This window comes from Centrocercus urophasianus, unplaced genomic scaffold (genome assembly GCF_019232065.1).
Source record: "Centrocercus urophasianus isolate 14NV4802_14NV808 unplaced genomic scaffold, USGS_Curo_1.0 seq_14, whole genome shotgun sequence".
Lineage (NCBI taxonomy): Eukaryota > Metazoa > Chordata > Aves > Galliformes > Phasianidae > Centrocercus > Centrocercus urophasianus.
Window position 1 is genome coordinate 32,373,319 of NW_024884586.1, and position 15,416 is coordinate 32,388,734.

The window sequence follows — 15,416 nt, forward strand, 5'->3', positions numbered from 1 at the left end:
ACCAAATTTGCAGTTCCTCAGTGTATACACAGGTCATTTCAATTTCAGATGTCTTTAACTCTGTCCGCAACAAGACTACAGGCCAGGTAGATGATCACTTCGCTGCCTACCTTTCAGAGCCTGGGGAAGGGACTGAGAGCTCTGGTTTGTGCAGATGATTTGGCCAATAGCTAATCACTGTGGGACTGAATAGTGTCACATCACACATTCCAATACAGAGATCTACAAAATGAAGTAACCACTGATGTATACTGCAAAGGTTAACGTATGATGTACTCAGATTTTTTAAAAGCTCTACAACCCTGGCATCAGACGCAATAAAAGACCCTTAAACATTTATTTTGCATGAAATATCAGGAAATACTTATTTCAAAACAGCATGCATATTACAATGGTACACTATGCTTGCAAAGCTTGAGAGTAGACAATTTGGATCAATACACAATCTCCATTACAGCCAACTCAGGTAGCTCCTTGAAGTATCTCTACTGAAGATCGGTCTTGTTCATGGTTAAACTACTTGAGGCATGAATCTCACAAACTTTTTCTCATGGACACCACTCCATAACCTAACCTCAATGGTCTTCTGCTCCTGGTACACAGTCCTGCCTTTCACAGATTTCTAGGGCATCTGCAAATGGAATTTATGAAAAGGAAACTGGGTATCAAGTAACTTGTGTGGGATAAGTAGCAGTGTCAGAAAACAGATTGTAGGCATCTGCAAAGCAAAAGAAGGTAAGGCCATGTGACCAGTAGATGTATGCCTGGGAAACTTCCGGATGCAGACATTTATCACTTTCTTATTGGTATGTCCAGATCAAAAACAGTCTTTTCAACAAACATGCATCAAGGTTTTGGCAGGGATAGAGCTGAATCTCTTTGTAGAGGCTCACTGATGCTGTTTTCGATTTTTGATGAAAATAGAGGTGATAATACACACTGATGTTTTAATTGTTGCAGAGCAGTGCTTACATTAAGTCAAGGACTTTTCAGCTTCTTGTTCACAGAATCATAGAAACACAAAGTTGGAAAGGACCTACAAGATCTAGTCCAACCATCCTCCTATTACCACTACTATCCACTAAGCTACTAGACCATCTCTTGTAGCTCCTCATGCAGATGCCTCTTGAACACCACCAGGGATGGTGACTCCAGCACCTCTCTGGGCAGCCATTCCAGTGTCTGACCACTCTTGGAAAGAAAATGATTTTCCTTATGTCTAATCTAAATTTCCCCTGGTGCAACTTGTGGCCATTTCCTCGGGTCATATTTGTGACCCGAGGGAAGATGCTGACACTCTCCTCTTCCCAATCTCACTTCAGGAAATTGTTGAGTGCTACGTGGTCTCCCCCGAGCCTCCTCTTCTCCAGACTAAACAATCCCAGTTCTGCCCTGCCAATGAGGAGTCTGGAGGCACAAGAAGTTGGGAGGAAACACAGCTAGTACAGCTGACCCAAACTAGCCAAAGGGATGTTCTATACCACATGGTGTCACACTGAGCAACAAAAGCTGAGGAGGAGGAATTACTGAATCATAGGGGTTGGAAGAGACCTCCAGAGATCAAGTCCAACCCCCCTGCCAAAGCAGGTTCCCTACGCCAGGTCGCACAAGTAGGTGTCCAGGTGGGTCTTGAACATCTCCAGAGAAGGAGACTCCACCACCTCCCTGGGCAGCCTGTTCCAGTGCTCCGTCACTCTCACCGAAGTTCTTGCGCACATTTGTGCGGAACTTCCTATGCTCCAGCTTATGCCCGTTTCCCCTTGTCCTGTCTCCACACACTGCCGAAAACAGCCTGGCCTTGCCACTCTGCCCCCCACACCTTAGGTATTTATAGACCTGGATCAGGTCCCCTCTCAGTCTTCTTTTCTCAAGGCTGAACAGACCCAGTTCACTCAGCCTTTCCTCATAGGAGAGATGCTCCAGGCCCCTCACCATCTTTGTGGCCTTCTGCTGGACTCTTTCCAAGAGATCCCTGTCTTTTTTGTACTGGGGAGCCCAGAACTGGACGCAGTACTCCAGATGAGGCCTTACCAGGGCAGAGTAGAGGAGGAGGATCTCCTCCCTCGACCTGCTGGTCACACTCTTTTTAATAGACCCCAGAATGCCATTGGCCTTTTTGGCCACAAGGACACTGTTGACTCATGGCCAACCTGTCGTCCACCAGGACACCCAGGTCCCTCTCTGCAGAACTCAGAGGAGGGGTCCTTTAAGTGCTTTGTCATCCCAAGAAACCATTATGTGTGATAAGCCCTTTTTTCCTGGAAGTGGGTGTACATCTGCCTACTGATGAATTAATTCTTTGTTTTCCTTTACTTGCATGTGCAGCTTTTGCTTTACTTAGTACACCATCTTTATCTTAATCCACAAGTTACTGTACTTTTACCTTTCTGATTCTCCCCCCCATTTGACTTGGGGAGAGTGAGCAAATGCGATGCTTAGAACCCTGCTTGGGTTAAACCACAACAAGCAATCGACATAACTGATAGCAATTGTGGCCAGCATCTCAGCTCTTAACAGTTCCTAAGCAACTGTCATGCTAGGCTGGGCAACCACCTGGCAGAACACAGCTGGCATATGAATTACTAATGAATCCAAACCTTTGCCTCCTAGAAAAAAATAACCTAGCAAAAACCTACTGTGCTTCATACCCTTGGATCACCTTCAGATGCCAGCCAATACCTAGGTCAGCTCTGTACTCTCCAGCAAAGGAGTGGTAAGATTGTTCAGGAGCTTATCATAACTCCTTCCTGTGAATTATTTACAGAGCTCTTTTCCTCATTAGCTTTCTATGCACATTTTTCAGGTTCTTGGTGATTTGAGGATTTCTGATCAAGGCTTACAAGCTTAGGAAATTTGGCAACTCATTGTTTGCCAGACAGAAAGCCAGATTTTACTCAGAGTCATTATTTCTTGTACAGCATCTTCTGTTAGCAATCACATCATTCAGTAGTACATTTTCAAAGCATTATGTAGCCCAGTGTTCAGTACATGCAGCTTCCTGAGTTTAATGCATTAAATTCCCAGAGGCTTTAATACAACATACGGGAAGATTTTTAATACAGGATTCCCAATATGAGCTCTTGTGTATCGGCAAACTAGGATGTTATGAGATGACTCTCTTGCATAGGAGGCATAGGAAAACTGACCTCACCTTTGTGTTCAGAAGTCAGTTGGACACCTCTCTTCAGCACCACTGCAATGGAAATTGCTATCAGAAGATATAGTCCAATAGTGAACAGATTTAGCCACCATACCACCTATGTAGGAAAGAGAAAGATTTAAGACTTAGGGCTGGAAACAGGAATGAACATGAGAGGAAATGAAAAGCTACGTGCAAGTATAAGAATACTACTAGAGAAACAGTCCAAAAGAAGGATGAAAGGATTCATTATCAGTGGAAAAAGCAAGAGTAAAATTTGCTAAAGACAGTGGCTTGGAAACTCCTGTTCCAACTTACCGGGTTTCCCAGCAAATAAACCCGATAATCTGTCTCATTGACACCAGAAAAACGCAGACCCTGAGGAAACAGACCAGAAGTAAGCAAAGTGGATTTGTATCAACTTGGTTGATATCTATTTTCTAGTGCCAAAGGTGAAACACATTCCCTTCCATGCAGCTCAGGTGCTACAAAATAAAGTTGACATCATCCTCAAAATGATTAAGAGGTCTTATGCTTCAAGAAGCAAAGTAAAGTACTTGAAAACAGAAAGGGAAGAGGATTGATTAATATACCTGGTAGTTGATGGGCCAGTGCCAGGGTTTAGATGTAACTTCGTTGTCCTTCGGTTTCAGGCCACTGTTTCCCTACAGATAAGTCAAGATAAAATTGAAATGAGTGGGTAGTTGTGCTGCAAACAATGCCCCAAGATGTCTGGGTTTACAAATGTACGTGAATATTCCTTCCAAGTAAAGGCTGCTTTCTGACTACATACACACATCATCTTCTGGAAATAGCCATGAGGACAACAAATGTTTTAATACTATTACACAAGTGAAAACGTTCTTTGAGTATCCTTAGAGGCAGTATTCTCTCATTTCTCTTTACCAGGTTTTCTGTCACTGAGTACACGTTGCATAAGCAAGACCTTTGTTCATTAACAGACTGCTTCAACAGACTTTCTTCCACCCTGAAATAAAATCCTCAGAAAGATTATTTCCATGGAAACCCATGCAGGTGCTTTCTTACCTGAGACAATGTTATCATGGGTTGTCATAGAAATGCTTACTGTTATTAATAATTTGATGACCTTCTTTCTTTCGAGAATTTGAGAAAACATCTGCAAACAAAAAAGTAAACTCTCTTCCCAAAATGGTAGATTCCCATTCTTAGGGGCAACAAACCTGGTAGAAGAACTAGAAGGCATGTCCTGTGAGGAGAGGATGCTTGGGTTGTCTACTCTGGAGAAAAGAAAGCTGAGAGGTGACCTCAGGGCTTTCTGCAGCCCCCTGAGGAGGACAAGTGGAGAGGGAGGTACCAGGCTCTTTTTCCTAGGAACTTATGACAGGACACCTGGGAACAGCACAAAGCTGCTCAGACTACACACCAGGAAAAAATTCTTTACTGTGAGGGTAGTCAAATGCTAGAACAAGCTTCCTAGAGAGGTGGTTGATGCCACACCTGTCAATATAAAAGGCATTTGAATAATGCCCTTATTAAACATCCTTTCACCTTCAGTCAGCCCCAAAATGGTCGGACAGTTGGACCTGATGATCTCAGAAGGCCCCTTCCTGCTGAACTTTTCTATTCAGATGAAGGAGTGAGTAGCTGAAAGGTGAAGGGATGTAGCCAAGATCAAAGAACAACCACAAGGAAAGACCACCTTGAAAATATTAAATCTAGTCCATTTGCAAGTATCCTCGGGGATAAAGAGAGAAGAGAAAGGCTGAAAACACAGCATCTCAATGAGCCTTAAGAAATTATCAGGAATTCTTCATTTTCAGTTCAAACACTTATTGTCCTTTTAGTGTCTATTCAGCTAATTTTCCTGAGTCTGACCACAGTAATATCCTCCTGCCTTACAAATACTAATTTTACTGTAAAACTTTCAACAGCATGGGAAAAATACTAAACTCCCCTTTATGGAACAGAATTTCAGCAGCAAAGCAATTACAGAACTAGACTGTAACAATATTACATCAACAGCAGAACTAGGCATCAAGCCCATGGCTTCCAAACTTCTGGAAAAATTAACCTCAAGACCACCCCTTTTACTAAGCAAGAATGCAAGCAGGTGGTTGGAGTGTGTAAATTCTGCCCTAGTTTGCAGCTATCACCCGCATGTTTCAGAAAAAAACTATTTCTTTTTTTAAATGAAAAACAAAGGAGGAAGAAAATGCCATCTAGAACTAATAATACCCTACCCGGATCATAACCATGTGGGACTCTAGAAGAATTTCCAAAAAAGAAGGCTTCAAAACATCCAGGCTGATATTAGGCACTATAGGAAGTGAAAAAAAAATAGATGAGAATTCTGTATGTTTTACATTTTTTTTACTCTTGCATAATAAACCAAATTCCCTCCATTTGTGACAAATCTGCTTCTAGCACTTCTGTTCATTCCCTGTGCAATTCATTCAAATTCTAAACACAGAGGCTTGCAGTCCAAAGTATCCTCCATTTCATAACTGATATATTCCTAGATTTCCTCCTTTACTCCCAGGAGCAAGAAAAATACAAAGAAGTCCCTGAAGCAGATACCTATTTCTAGCTGAAATTAGATATTGTTCATAAGCTGTTGCCTATTTGTAAGCGAGCCATGAGCATAATAATACACAAGGCATTACAACAGAAAAGGAAAATGCCAAATAAATTGCACAGAATTCCTTTCCTCTGATTTGCACAGCTGCTCTGTAAGGGTGAAGTACACCAGTTTTCAGTAATTCAGAAATCTGCCCAATTCATCTGCAATTCTTGGGAAGAAAATATATCAAATAACTCAGGCCAAGTGAGGCTATGACACATACCTAACTCATGGATGAAGCTGCAAGGGTCACCTCTCATTATCGGCACACTCAGGTCTCCTCTCAATCTTTGTTATACCTCTACTATCTACTACTTGATTGTACCACAGTGTCATTATTTTGCATCCCCTCATAAGAGAAAATGATACATCAAAAAAACACAATGGTGTTTTTGTTGGCTTTTTTGTTTAATAAATCATTAAAATATACAGAACATGCTTGTATTTATGACAATAATCCCCAATTGAACCAATCATATTAAATATAATAACTTGTACTGCACTCCCTATAAAACTCCATGCTTCTGCTATCCAGGATGATTACAAAATCCTTTATATTTCCCATTATATTTGAAGCATTATCTCCAGTTTACTGTACAAAGAGTGAAATTATAGAATCATAAAATATCCTGAGTTGGAAGGGACAACAATGATCATCAAGTCCAACCTCTTGCTACCTAAAATCTACATTATTTGCCTGAAAGTGTTGTCCAAACACTCCTTAAACTCCTGTAAGCTTGGTGGTATGATCACTTCCCTGGGGAAGTGCTTGACCGCCCACTCAATAAAGAACCCTTTCCTAATACCCAAGCTGAATCTCCCCTGAAGCAGAAAAAGCCTATACATCTCTAAACAGCTGGCCTAAGTTTAACAAGTTCACATTTGAGCTGAGAAACAACAGACAAATCCCAAATGCTGACTGCCAGTTCTTGACATCTGATAGTTCATCCATCTCCCTAACAGCAAGCCAAGATGTACCCTCAAAGGAAAGGAAAATAAATGACTTACACTTAGGGTTTATATGATCTTCAAAATTCCAGAGGGAATTCGGAGTCTCTTTCACATATGGTGTGCAGGTGACTTCCACTTGTTCCCAACCCCTGAAGAACAACAGAACAGTCAAACACTACTCCAAAAAGATCACTCAGTATTTCTAGCTCATGTCTTTTTTTTTTTTTTTTCCCCCCCTATCTGGCTTCATGCTTTCCCATAACACCAACCACATCATTCAACTCCAGCAGTCACTCCAATGCTATGTAGAAACTGAGACAGGCTTGAAAGGCAGCCTACATCAAAATTCCACTAAATACACAGCCTGTATTTCTTAAGTTTGGCTGCCTAAAGTGTAATCTACTTCAAGTCAACTCTTACAGTCTCTCCAGAAAAAAGAAAAATCATCGTCATCAAGTCAAACCATGACTACAGAAACTCTACTACAGAAACAAAGGTTCAACTTTAGAGGAAAGAATGCTGGTAAAACAATGGTTCACTTCACTTGCTGTATCACTCTATTTCTAGCAGGTCACACCAAACACTACAGGAAAAAGTGTATCGGAGCCTGCAGTAATGTGATGAATTAATTATTTTCCACCAATTGCCTCTTAACAGGCTTACTTTCACCAATTAATCCATTAATTAATCACTAGTCTTGGAAGGACAGTGATTATTCCCCTTTGAAGTCTTCAAAAAAAAAAAAAGTATATATATATATACAGTTACCAGGCTTCCTCCCTCCTCTCAGCTCTTAATGTCATCAGTATTTTGCAGCACTGAATTCTATTCACAGGTTGAGCTTGTGTTAGTGGAAAAAGATATAGCTCCTTTCTTGAATGTTGTTGTCAGAGGTAGTGATTTGTCTCATTATTATTATTTTAAACCAGTTATGTTATTTACCCACAAACCCAGTCTTACCAGAAGAATATAAATGCCATTTGCATTCCTGACGTGGCAGTCACCGGCAGAAGCATCTGCCTGCACTCACTATGTATGATTCAGCATCCACCAGATAAAATAGAAATCATCTTTACTGTAAAAGAGCTAAGGAAAACCTAAGCTAGCAATAACAGAGGCAGCTCTGGAAACAGAAGCACCATGACTACAGAGCCTGCTGTGTCAGGATCCCTGTTAGCATTCCATACAGTACAGCTTTGCAGATACAGTAGCTTGGCTGGCATCAATCTCTGCATATCCTTCATTTTATGATGAAGATGCATAACTTGAGAACTCCCTGGTAATATCAGCTTGCTATTGCTGCCCTCACATCGGATGCTGCACCCAAAAATGGCAGGACTGCCAACCACAAAAAGAAGTTAATGCCAACAAAAATAAGTTTGGATGAGTATGGCATGGAACAGCATCAACTGCCCCAGTTCTTCACTTACTGTGAACCTTAAGGCTAAAATGGCCTTGAAGAATATGGCTGTTATCCACTCCTGGACTTAATGGACAACAAAAATCTACGCCCATGCCACTCTTAGATCTACAGGTGTGGGATTGGATTGTTACGGGATTTTTCAGAGCTGCTGCCCACCAGGTACCTTCACTGTAACAAATTGCAGAACTCTAACCCAGATCTTCTCTGGTTATATTTTTAGTACCTGCTGATTACTCTTTTATTCTTACAGCAGCTCAAAGTCTTGTGGAGTGGGGCAGGCAGAGCACACAAGCTACATACCACTTTGGCAGAGTCTTTCCAGAAGAGCCCAGAATACACCCTGTGGCCACATGTGTGAGCCGGATCTTACTCCGTAGGACTTTGATAAGCTTCCCAGCCCTTCTGCCCACCACCTCAATCCGCCAGAAGTCATTGGAGTCTCCTGTTCCATTCTATCATGGAAACCCACCACAGCAGAGAAAAACAAAGAAACAAAAATCAATCAGAAGACATACAGATTGAAGCACTGCAAATAAGAAATTCTGAAACTCTAATGGTGGTGAAGCTAAGCAAAGGAACCCACACTACTCTTGCTCAGACTTCACAGTAGAGATTCCCCATAAGGAAGAGATGATTCTTCATATGAGCAGCTACCCACAAATACATTTTTATCTTGCCAAACTTAATATTTTTGCTCCAAATTCACACTTGACTGTGCCTCAGAGTTGCATTTTAATAGGGGGTAACTTGGTGCTTTACAGAAGGGGTTTAGGCAACACTCACTTGCTTTCAGAAACTTATCTCTCAAAGCAGATTTCGTTTTCATGATGCAAAATTCTGTCAACATCTTGTCAACAAAAGCCAGTTGTCTACACAACAAGGCCAAATATATAAAATAATACTTGTCAGAGCAACTTCAAGGTTGCTCAGTTTGGCATTCATGGAATTGAAAGCTGCCAAAGCTAGACTGACAGTAAAAGCTTAAGTTATTTCCTTGTCTGTGTTCACATTAAATAGACCTTAAACGAGATACACTGTTTTATACCAGATCATCTTTTCTTCCAGCCCAGTAGGTCCACATCTATCATCATAACTAACAAACTAAAAGCAGAAATAAATTCCCTTGGCATGGTCTGAATTCTGCCAAGAACTTTTGTTGAATTCTGCCATTCACTTACTATGCCATAGCCAGTGACCTGAAAGTGCTTCCTTGTCAGGGGAGCCTCATGCTGGTGACTGTGAAGATTTCTAGAAGTTCTGGAATGAAATCAGAAGTCAAGCCTTGTTTTGTTTTTATGCATCAGACAATCTGTTATAAGAACTTTGGTTTGAGCCATTCAGAGAGAGCTGTCAGCAATTGGAGCAGCTTCCCCCAGTGTAACTCCAAGCTTATGCCACACTGGGAAAGGAGGACAACATGAGTAAATCCAACCTTTAGGCTATAAACACTATCTACAAGTGGAAATAACATTGATTACTGCTCTAGCTTGTAAATCACACACATTTACTGAAACTGCAGAGATTTTCCTTTTTTAAATCCTCTTCTTACAAATAGCAAAGGTGGGGATGAAAGTCTTAGCTTTTGCAAGAAGCAAAATAAGATTGTGACCTCCCTTGATTATCAGTTGGTTTTTGAGAGGAAGACTGTATCATTCAGTCAGATGCACTGAGGTTGGGACCTGCAGCCCCCATTAGCACAGCCTTACACAGTGCTGACAACATCCCTCCCCAGTGGTGGCTGCTAGATGAGGCAAGCAGAGAAGCCTGGCCATATTCCAGTCTTTAGTAAATCCACCCACACCAGGCGCCATCATCTCCCACAGCAGAGCTGCTCCCAGCCCTGCCTGCCTGCACACAGAACTCCAACACAAAGAGCTGAGAGCCACCTACTGGATCTTTCCCCCAGTGCTGCAGCTGTACCTCCCATTCCAGAAGCCTATCCCCCTCCAGCATCTGAGTTAAGTGAGCACAGTATTATCAAAACCAGATTTCATCACCTTTATTATCAGAAATTTAGCAGTAAAATCCAAAATCCAAGGCACTTTTTTTTTTTTTTTTTTTTTTTTTTCCAAAGTCTTACAATCATTTTGGAAGGTTTGAGCAATGATTTGTGAACATGTAATACTGAACACAGTATGATGTGGCTCACAAATACAGAGCTTCTGTTAAGAAATAAAAACTGTGACAGCACAGAGCATTGTGGCACAGTGAGGTTAGATTACATAAGATTAAATATTGAGTCACTAGGGCACCCATGTGTCTCTCTTAGGTTCCCATCACAGTGAGGAAAGGCACAAGTTATCATTTTTGTTCAGTTTCAGGGGGTGTATACTGTCTGTACAGGCAGAACCAGTATGCAGTTACCTTCATACTGCATCTCACACAGCTGAACAGATCTCCGCACTGCTTGATGAAGCTGAGAGGTTCTGCCAAAGGTTTCCCATTTTACAGACAGCCATCAAAACACAAACCACAGAAGAAAAACTCCATTTGCAAATGCAGACATTAATACACCTCTGTCACATGATCCACTTGTGCTGGCCTACCCACGCAGTCTTCAGCAGGTCAAATTCCCCACCACTCCTATCTAATCACTCAGACTCTCCAAATCACAGCCATCAGCCTTACTCTTTATGTTCCAGGCGAATGATGTCTCCGTGCCTCACGAACTCCACAGGGCTGGAGGAATCCAACAGATCTGCTGGAGGAAGAAAACCAATCATGCCTGTGCACTGACTAACAAATCATTGCCACAGAGAGTTCTCAGGGAACTCTGCCTCAAGCAGAGAACACAAGGCAAACCCATTTGTGTAGACTGAACGCCTGGTGTGAATCACTGCTCTAGTTTAAAGACCAGCCCTGAAAGTACTCTGTAGAACTGTGCACAAATGTGGCCCAAAGCAGAACATACTGCCCTTAAATAAAGGGGATGCTCGGCCAGGCTAACTGAACACCATAACTAGATATCTGTATTTTATTTTCATGCACTATAAAGTGACACTTGCAAGACTGTTCATATCATTATATCTTGGTTATTTGAATTTGTTTGTTGTTTAGACTCTTCCTTGTTGATTTTCATGCGTACATGCTGCAAAAATAGAAAGGAAACTAGCCTAGCCCAATCATTCAGCTGCACTACCTGAGGAATAACACCTTCAATAGTCCCAAGCAAGCATTAAAGCAAGCCACCTGGACACCATGCACCACAGCATACTTGGAACCCACTTCTCCAGGACCCACAGTCACAATAATAGATTCCACAAAACATGGACTGAGTTTACATTAATTTCCTCTCTGCTATTTGCAACCCCATCTGGTGACCTTCAGCTGAGAAAAACTGATTTACTTTGACTGTATAACATGGAGAAAAAATCAAACAATGACAGGGCAGACACAAACACAGAGTCAGATTGCCCTTGTTCTCCCTTCCATCTCATCTCTTATCTATGAAGCACACTTTGCCCTGGAAGGAACTCAAAATATTTATGTTAACAAATGAAGCAGTAATTATAAGAGACTCTTTATCAGTATTTGTTACCTGTATCTGAATCATGCTTCTTTATAATCCACAGGTTATTCAAATCCTTATGTAAGTAGGCTGTGACCTGAAAGCAGAAGATAAATTATTTTACTAAAAAAAAAAAAAAAAAAAAAAAAAAAAAAAAAAAAAGAAGAAAAAAAAGGCTAGTAATAGCAAAGATGCACTCATCAGCAAATTGAAAGTCCAAATGAATGCATTACTAACACAGAAAAACTTGACATGATCTTTATGATGGTCCACATAGAAGGCCAATTGCTGGCCACTGCTTAACCCAGATCACACCTTTAATCAGGTACAGCACATCTGCTCTGGAGGGCTACACTTAACAGCAGTTCACTTGCCTTACGAATAAAGCTTCCAACCAACCTGCTCCTACACTCATTCAGAGATTCCTTCCAAAACAACAGGATATCTGAACCTGAACTTCTTGAATTTTCACTGACCAGTGTGAGTAGATGGAAACAGCACTGGCTTTCTAAACTGGCATCATTGGTAGATATTTATAATAACAGGCTGATTAAGATAACTGTTATACTAGTGCCAAAAGTTCCAAATTAAGGTTTCAGGGACCAACTCATAAAGCAGTACGTGCCAACTAGCTAACGTTCACTAAATTGCTCAGCTTCACACAGAGTAACTTTTCTTACTGCTACCAAGAGCAGGGAGGTCATCTGGCCTGAGGGTGCTGCTACTGAAAGCCACACTTCCAGGCAAAAAGAACTATGCCCTCTGTGCTCTCTCTTCTCTCCCAGCTGCAGAAGCAGCAAGCCCTGCTCTCCAGGACCCCAGCCCAGCCTCACACCTGTGCCTCCCACCTGGGTGCAAGCAGACCAGCTAGTCGATGGGTGACTGAGGCAGAACATACAGGAGTGTCTGAGGGTGGGAAAAAGGGTGAGTAGGAACCTCACACACCTTGAGGTCATAGCATCAGGAGAGAAGACAGAGAGATCATCATTTCCATCTCTTACTCCCCAGGTCTCCTTGAAGCTGTAAATTCCTTCCTCTCTGCATACCCCCCCAGGGTAGGGATCACAGCGGCAGGAAAGAGGATCTCCATCCTCTCCCACCTACTCCAAACAAAATTCCCATCAAAACCCTCCAATTCCCTCTTGCTTGTTTCTACTGCCATAAAGCATATTCTGCACTTAAATTTGGCTTGCTCTTAAGCCATTTTTGGCATTATAGCTCCATCTACAGTAAACATCACTGTCACCTGACAGCATTGGAAGTATTTCTGGCTGGGAAGAACAGCAAGAAAAGATTAATTAAAGTTTATTTTTGAAATCCTCTTCCTCATAACAGAGACTGAGTTAAAAACAAACACTTCTTTTTCTCCAGAAACTTTCTGTCAGACAGTTCAGAACAATTTTTAGACACCGACGTTTATCTTAGGAAAGCCACAGAAGCAGCAAAGATTTATAAAACTTGATCATGACGGACAAAAAACAAGAAATGCACTTAATTTCTGTAATAATTAATTAGCAATACTTACATGGTGGTTTTGTTTTTTTTTAATTTACTGGTTAATCACTTAAACATAAGCCCTTCGAGAGTTCGGCTAAGCACCTTTCATTATGGGCAGCTTATGAACATACAGATATCCAACTGAATGAACAAAGCCTTACAATTTCCCTGGTGACAGATGAGGAAAATAAGGCACAGACGAGAAATTAATTCACAAAACATCACAGAGGCCTGTGGCACAAATGGAAACAACTCTCAGCACTTCTGTTGATTTTAACACAAGTAATAGGTTTGTTTGTAATAGTTTTACATTCTCGCCTGAGGTAACAACTGCATTTTCATTACAGAACATTACTTTTCATTATATTTAAGTCCTAGTGGCCTCCATCTATGGAGATGGGTCTTGCTACCGCAGTGCAGCTCTGTTACTCTCAGTCACCTCCCTGGTGCAAACTGGTGGGCTCTTTACACTCAGGATTCCAAATTAAGCTCAACTTAATTGGCATCAAGAAGATAACAGATGCTGAGAAGATAACACAGCTCCTGCCACAATGACACCTAACACTAAGTGCAATGGGAGTGAGTAGATGGCTGCAATTAGAAGCAGTATTGCAGGACACCAACCTGCTGCTGGCGAGCCCCAACACCCTCTGGGTAGAGGTGCCAGTGGGAGTGAAGGTAACCCCCTGCCATCCGAAGGTTCTTCATTGTGACCACAGACCCATAGGCCAAATCTAAATGGGAAGGAACAAGGGAAAAAAGCATAAGCCATCTCTCCTATAAATACCTCCCGCAGCCAGCCTACAGTGCTCCAATTAGGCAAATGTGTTCCTGCTTTGTTTTGATGAAAGCACATTTCCTGACTGCAGTGTTAATCCAAATAGCTCATTGCAAGCTTTCCTTCCATCACCATCCGCTACTATTCCGTGAAACTGTTCTAGAAGTTTCAACCAAACATTATATATCTCTCCCAAATCATTTTAACATAAAGAGAAGAGCCAGGTTCTAGGCTGAACAGGTGAAATCCTTTTTTGTTGTCTGAAACAAAATAAAGGCCAAAAAAAGTGAAGGTGCATACACACAAAACTGTATCTATCCTGCACTGCTTCAAAGGAGATGTAGCTTTTATCTAAAGTCCCACATGTTTTGACAGCTCAGAACAATTCACTTCTTTGGACACTCACGCTCTGGAATGGAGACATTATGAAGATTGTTCCCAATCAGCTGGGACTGAAAGGCAGAACTGAAGAAACCATCCCCCGGACCACTAAAACACAGAGCAAAAAATGTGACAATTCAAAGACTGGCAAAACATAGCATACAAAGTTCCAGTGCGCACAATCAGATTGTTTATACTGAAAGAAAAAGAAAACCAGATGAAAACAAAATAAGAGACTTGGTCTCAGGAGAAGAATGATTGGGTTTTCCTTAATTGCATCTCTAATGCTGTGAATCACAGCTGATACACTCTTGCAGGAAATGGACAAGGACACGAGAACATAAAAATGTGTTCCTTCTGGCACTGAACAAAGCACAATCAATTGTCTTTGTGGGTGCTCTTGTAACAAACAAAACCCACTGCTAGCTGACATCTAATAAAGCCTCTTCTTGAGATTTTCCAAGTCTCATTTCTGCTAAATGGTAAAACCAGCTGACTTGAACTGAAAAAATAACATATTTAATTTTACATTCTTGTTAATGGTTAAATGCTTTTTTCACCTCATCTCTTATGGAAAATCATTACTGGACTATTTTGCTGCTGCTTTCCAAATAAATGCCCTCCTTACCAGAAAGCATTCAGTCTACAGTTCTCTCTACAGGAACAGTTACCAGACATTTTTCATCACAGTCAAAGAATTTTGCAGGAATGCACTGCCTTTTTGGGGAGAGGGGAAGGGTAGGCTGGCGGAGTGAGGTGTGCTTTCTAATTTAAAGAACAACAACAAAAAAAAAGAGAATGGATTTGAGACATATTCAGGTCCAGGAAGACAGGAGGGAGGAAAAAAAAAAAAAAAAAAAAAAAAAAAGAAGACACTGAGGACTTGGTTAGGACACTCGATTCACATGTCAGAATGTCTCAAGCTCAAATTCTGTTTCACTGCCAGCTTGGCCAGAGCCCTTCTCTAAGAACAATGCAGAAGTCTGGGAAGGGAATTAAACAAAGACACAGCTCATGGCTGCGCTTTTGATGCTGTGAGCGGAGAAATCCATAATCAGTGTTCTTTAATTCAAAGATGACAGATGACTTTTCTTCTGTAAAAAAAAAAAAAAAAAAAAAAAAAAAAAAAAAAAAAAA

At 41.3% G+C, this 15,416-nt stretch overlaps 1 protein-coding gene across 1 annotated transcript in view; it reads right to left on the bottom strand.

The window, feature by feature from the left end:
- POMT2 (protein O-mannosyltransferase 2) overlaps positions 1 to 15,416 on the bottom strand; it is a 29,579-nt gene that overhangs the window by 6,248 nt on the left and 7,915 nt on the right. Inside the window, exons 8-18 of the mRNA XM_042814081.1 lie at positions 14,305 to 14,387; positions 13,745 to 13,854; positions 11,654 to 11,720; positions 10,744 to 10,816; positions 9,294 to 9,372; positions 8,416 to 8,567; positions 6,750 to 6,841; positions 5,362 to 5,438; positions 3,733 to 3,804; positions 3,458 to 3,517; positions 3,152 to 3,257 (exon numbers count right to left, since the gene is read on the bottom strand). Of these exons, the coding sequence (XP_042670015.1) occupies positions 3,152 to 3,257; positions 3,458 to 3,517; positions 3,733 to 3,804; positions 5,362 to 5,438; positions 6,750 to 6,841; positions 8,416 to 8,567; positions 9,294 to 9,372; positions 10,744 to 10,816; positions 11,654 to 11,720; positions 13,745 to 13,854; positions 14,305 to 14,387 (971 nt within the window). The remainder of the gene's footprint in view (positions 1 to 3,151; positions 3,258 to 3,457; positions 3,518 to 3,732; positions 3,805 to 5,361; positions 5,439 to 6,749; positions 6,842 to 8,415; positions 8,568 to 9,293; positions 9,373 to 10,743; positions 10,817 to 11,653; positions 11,721 to 13,744; positions 13,855 to 14,304; positions 14,388 to 15,416) is intronic.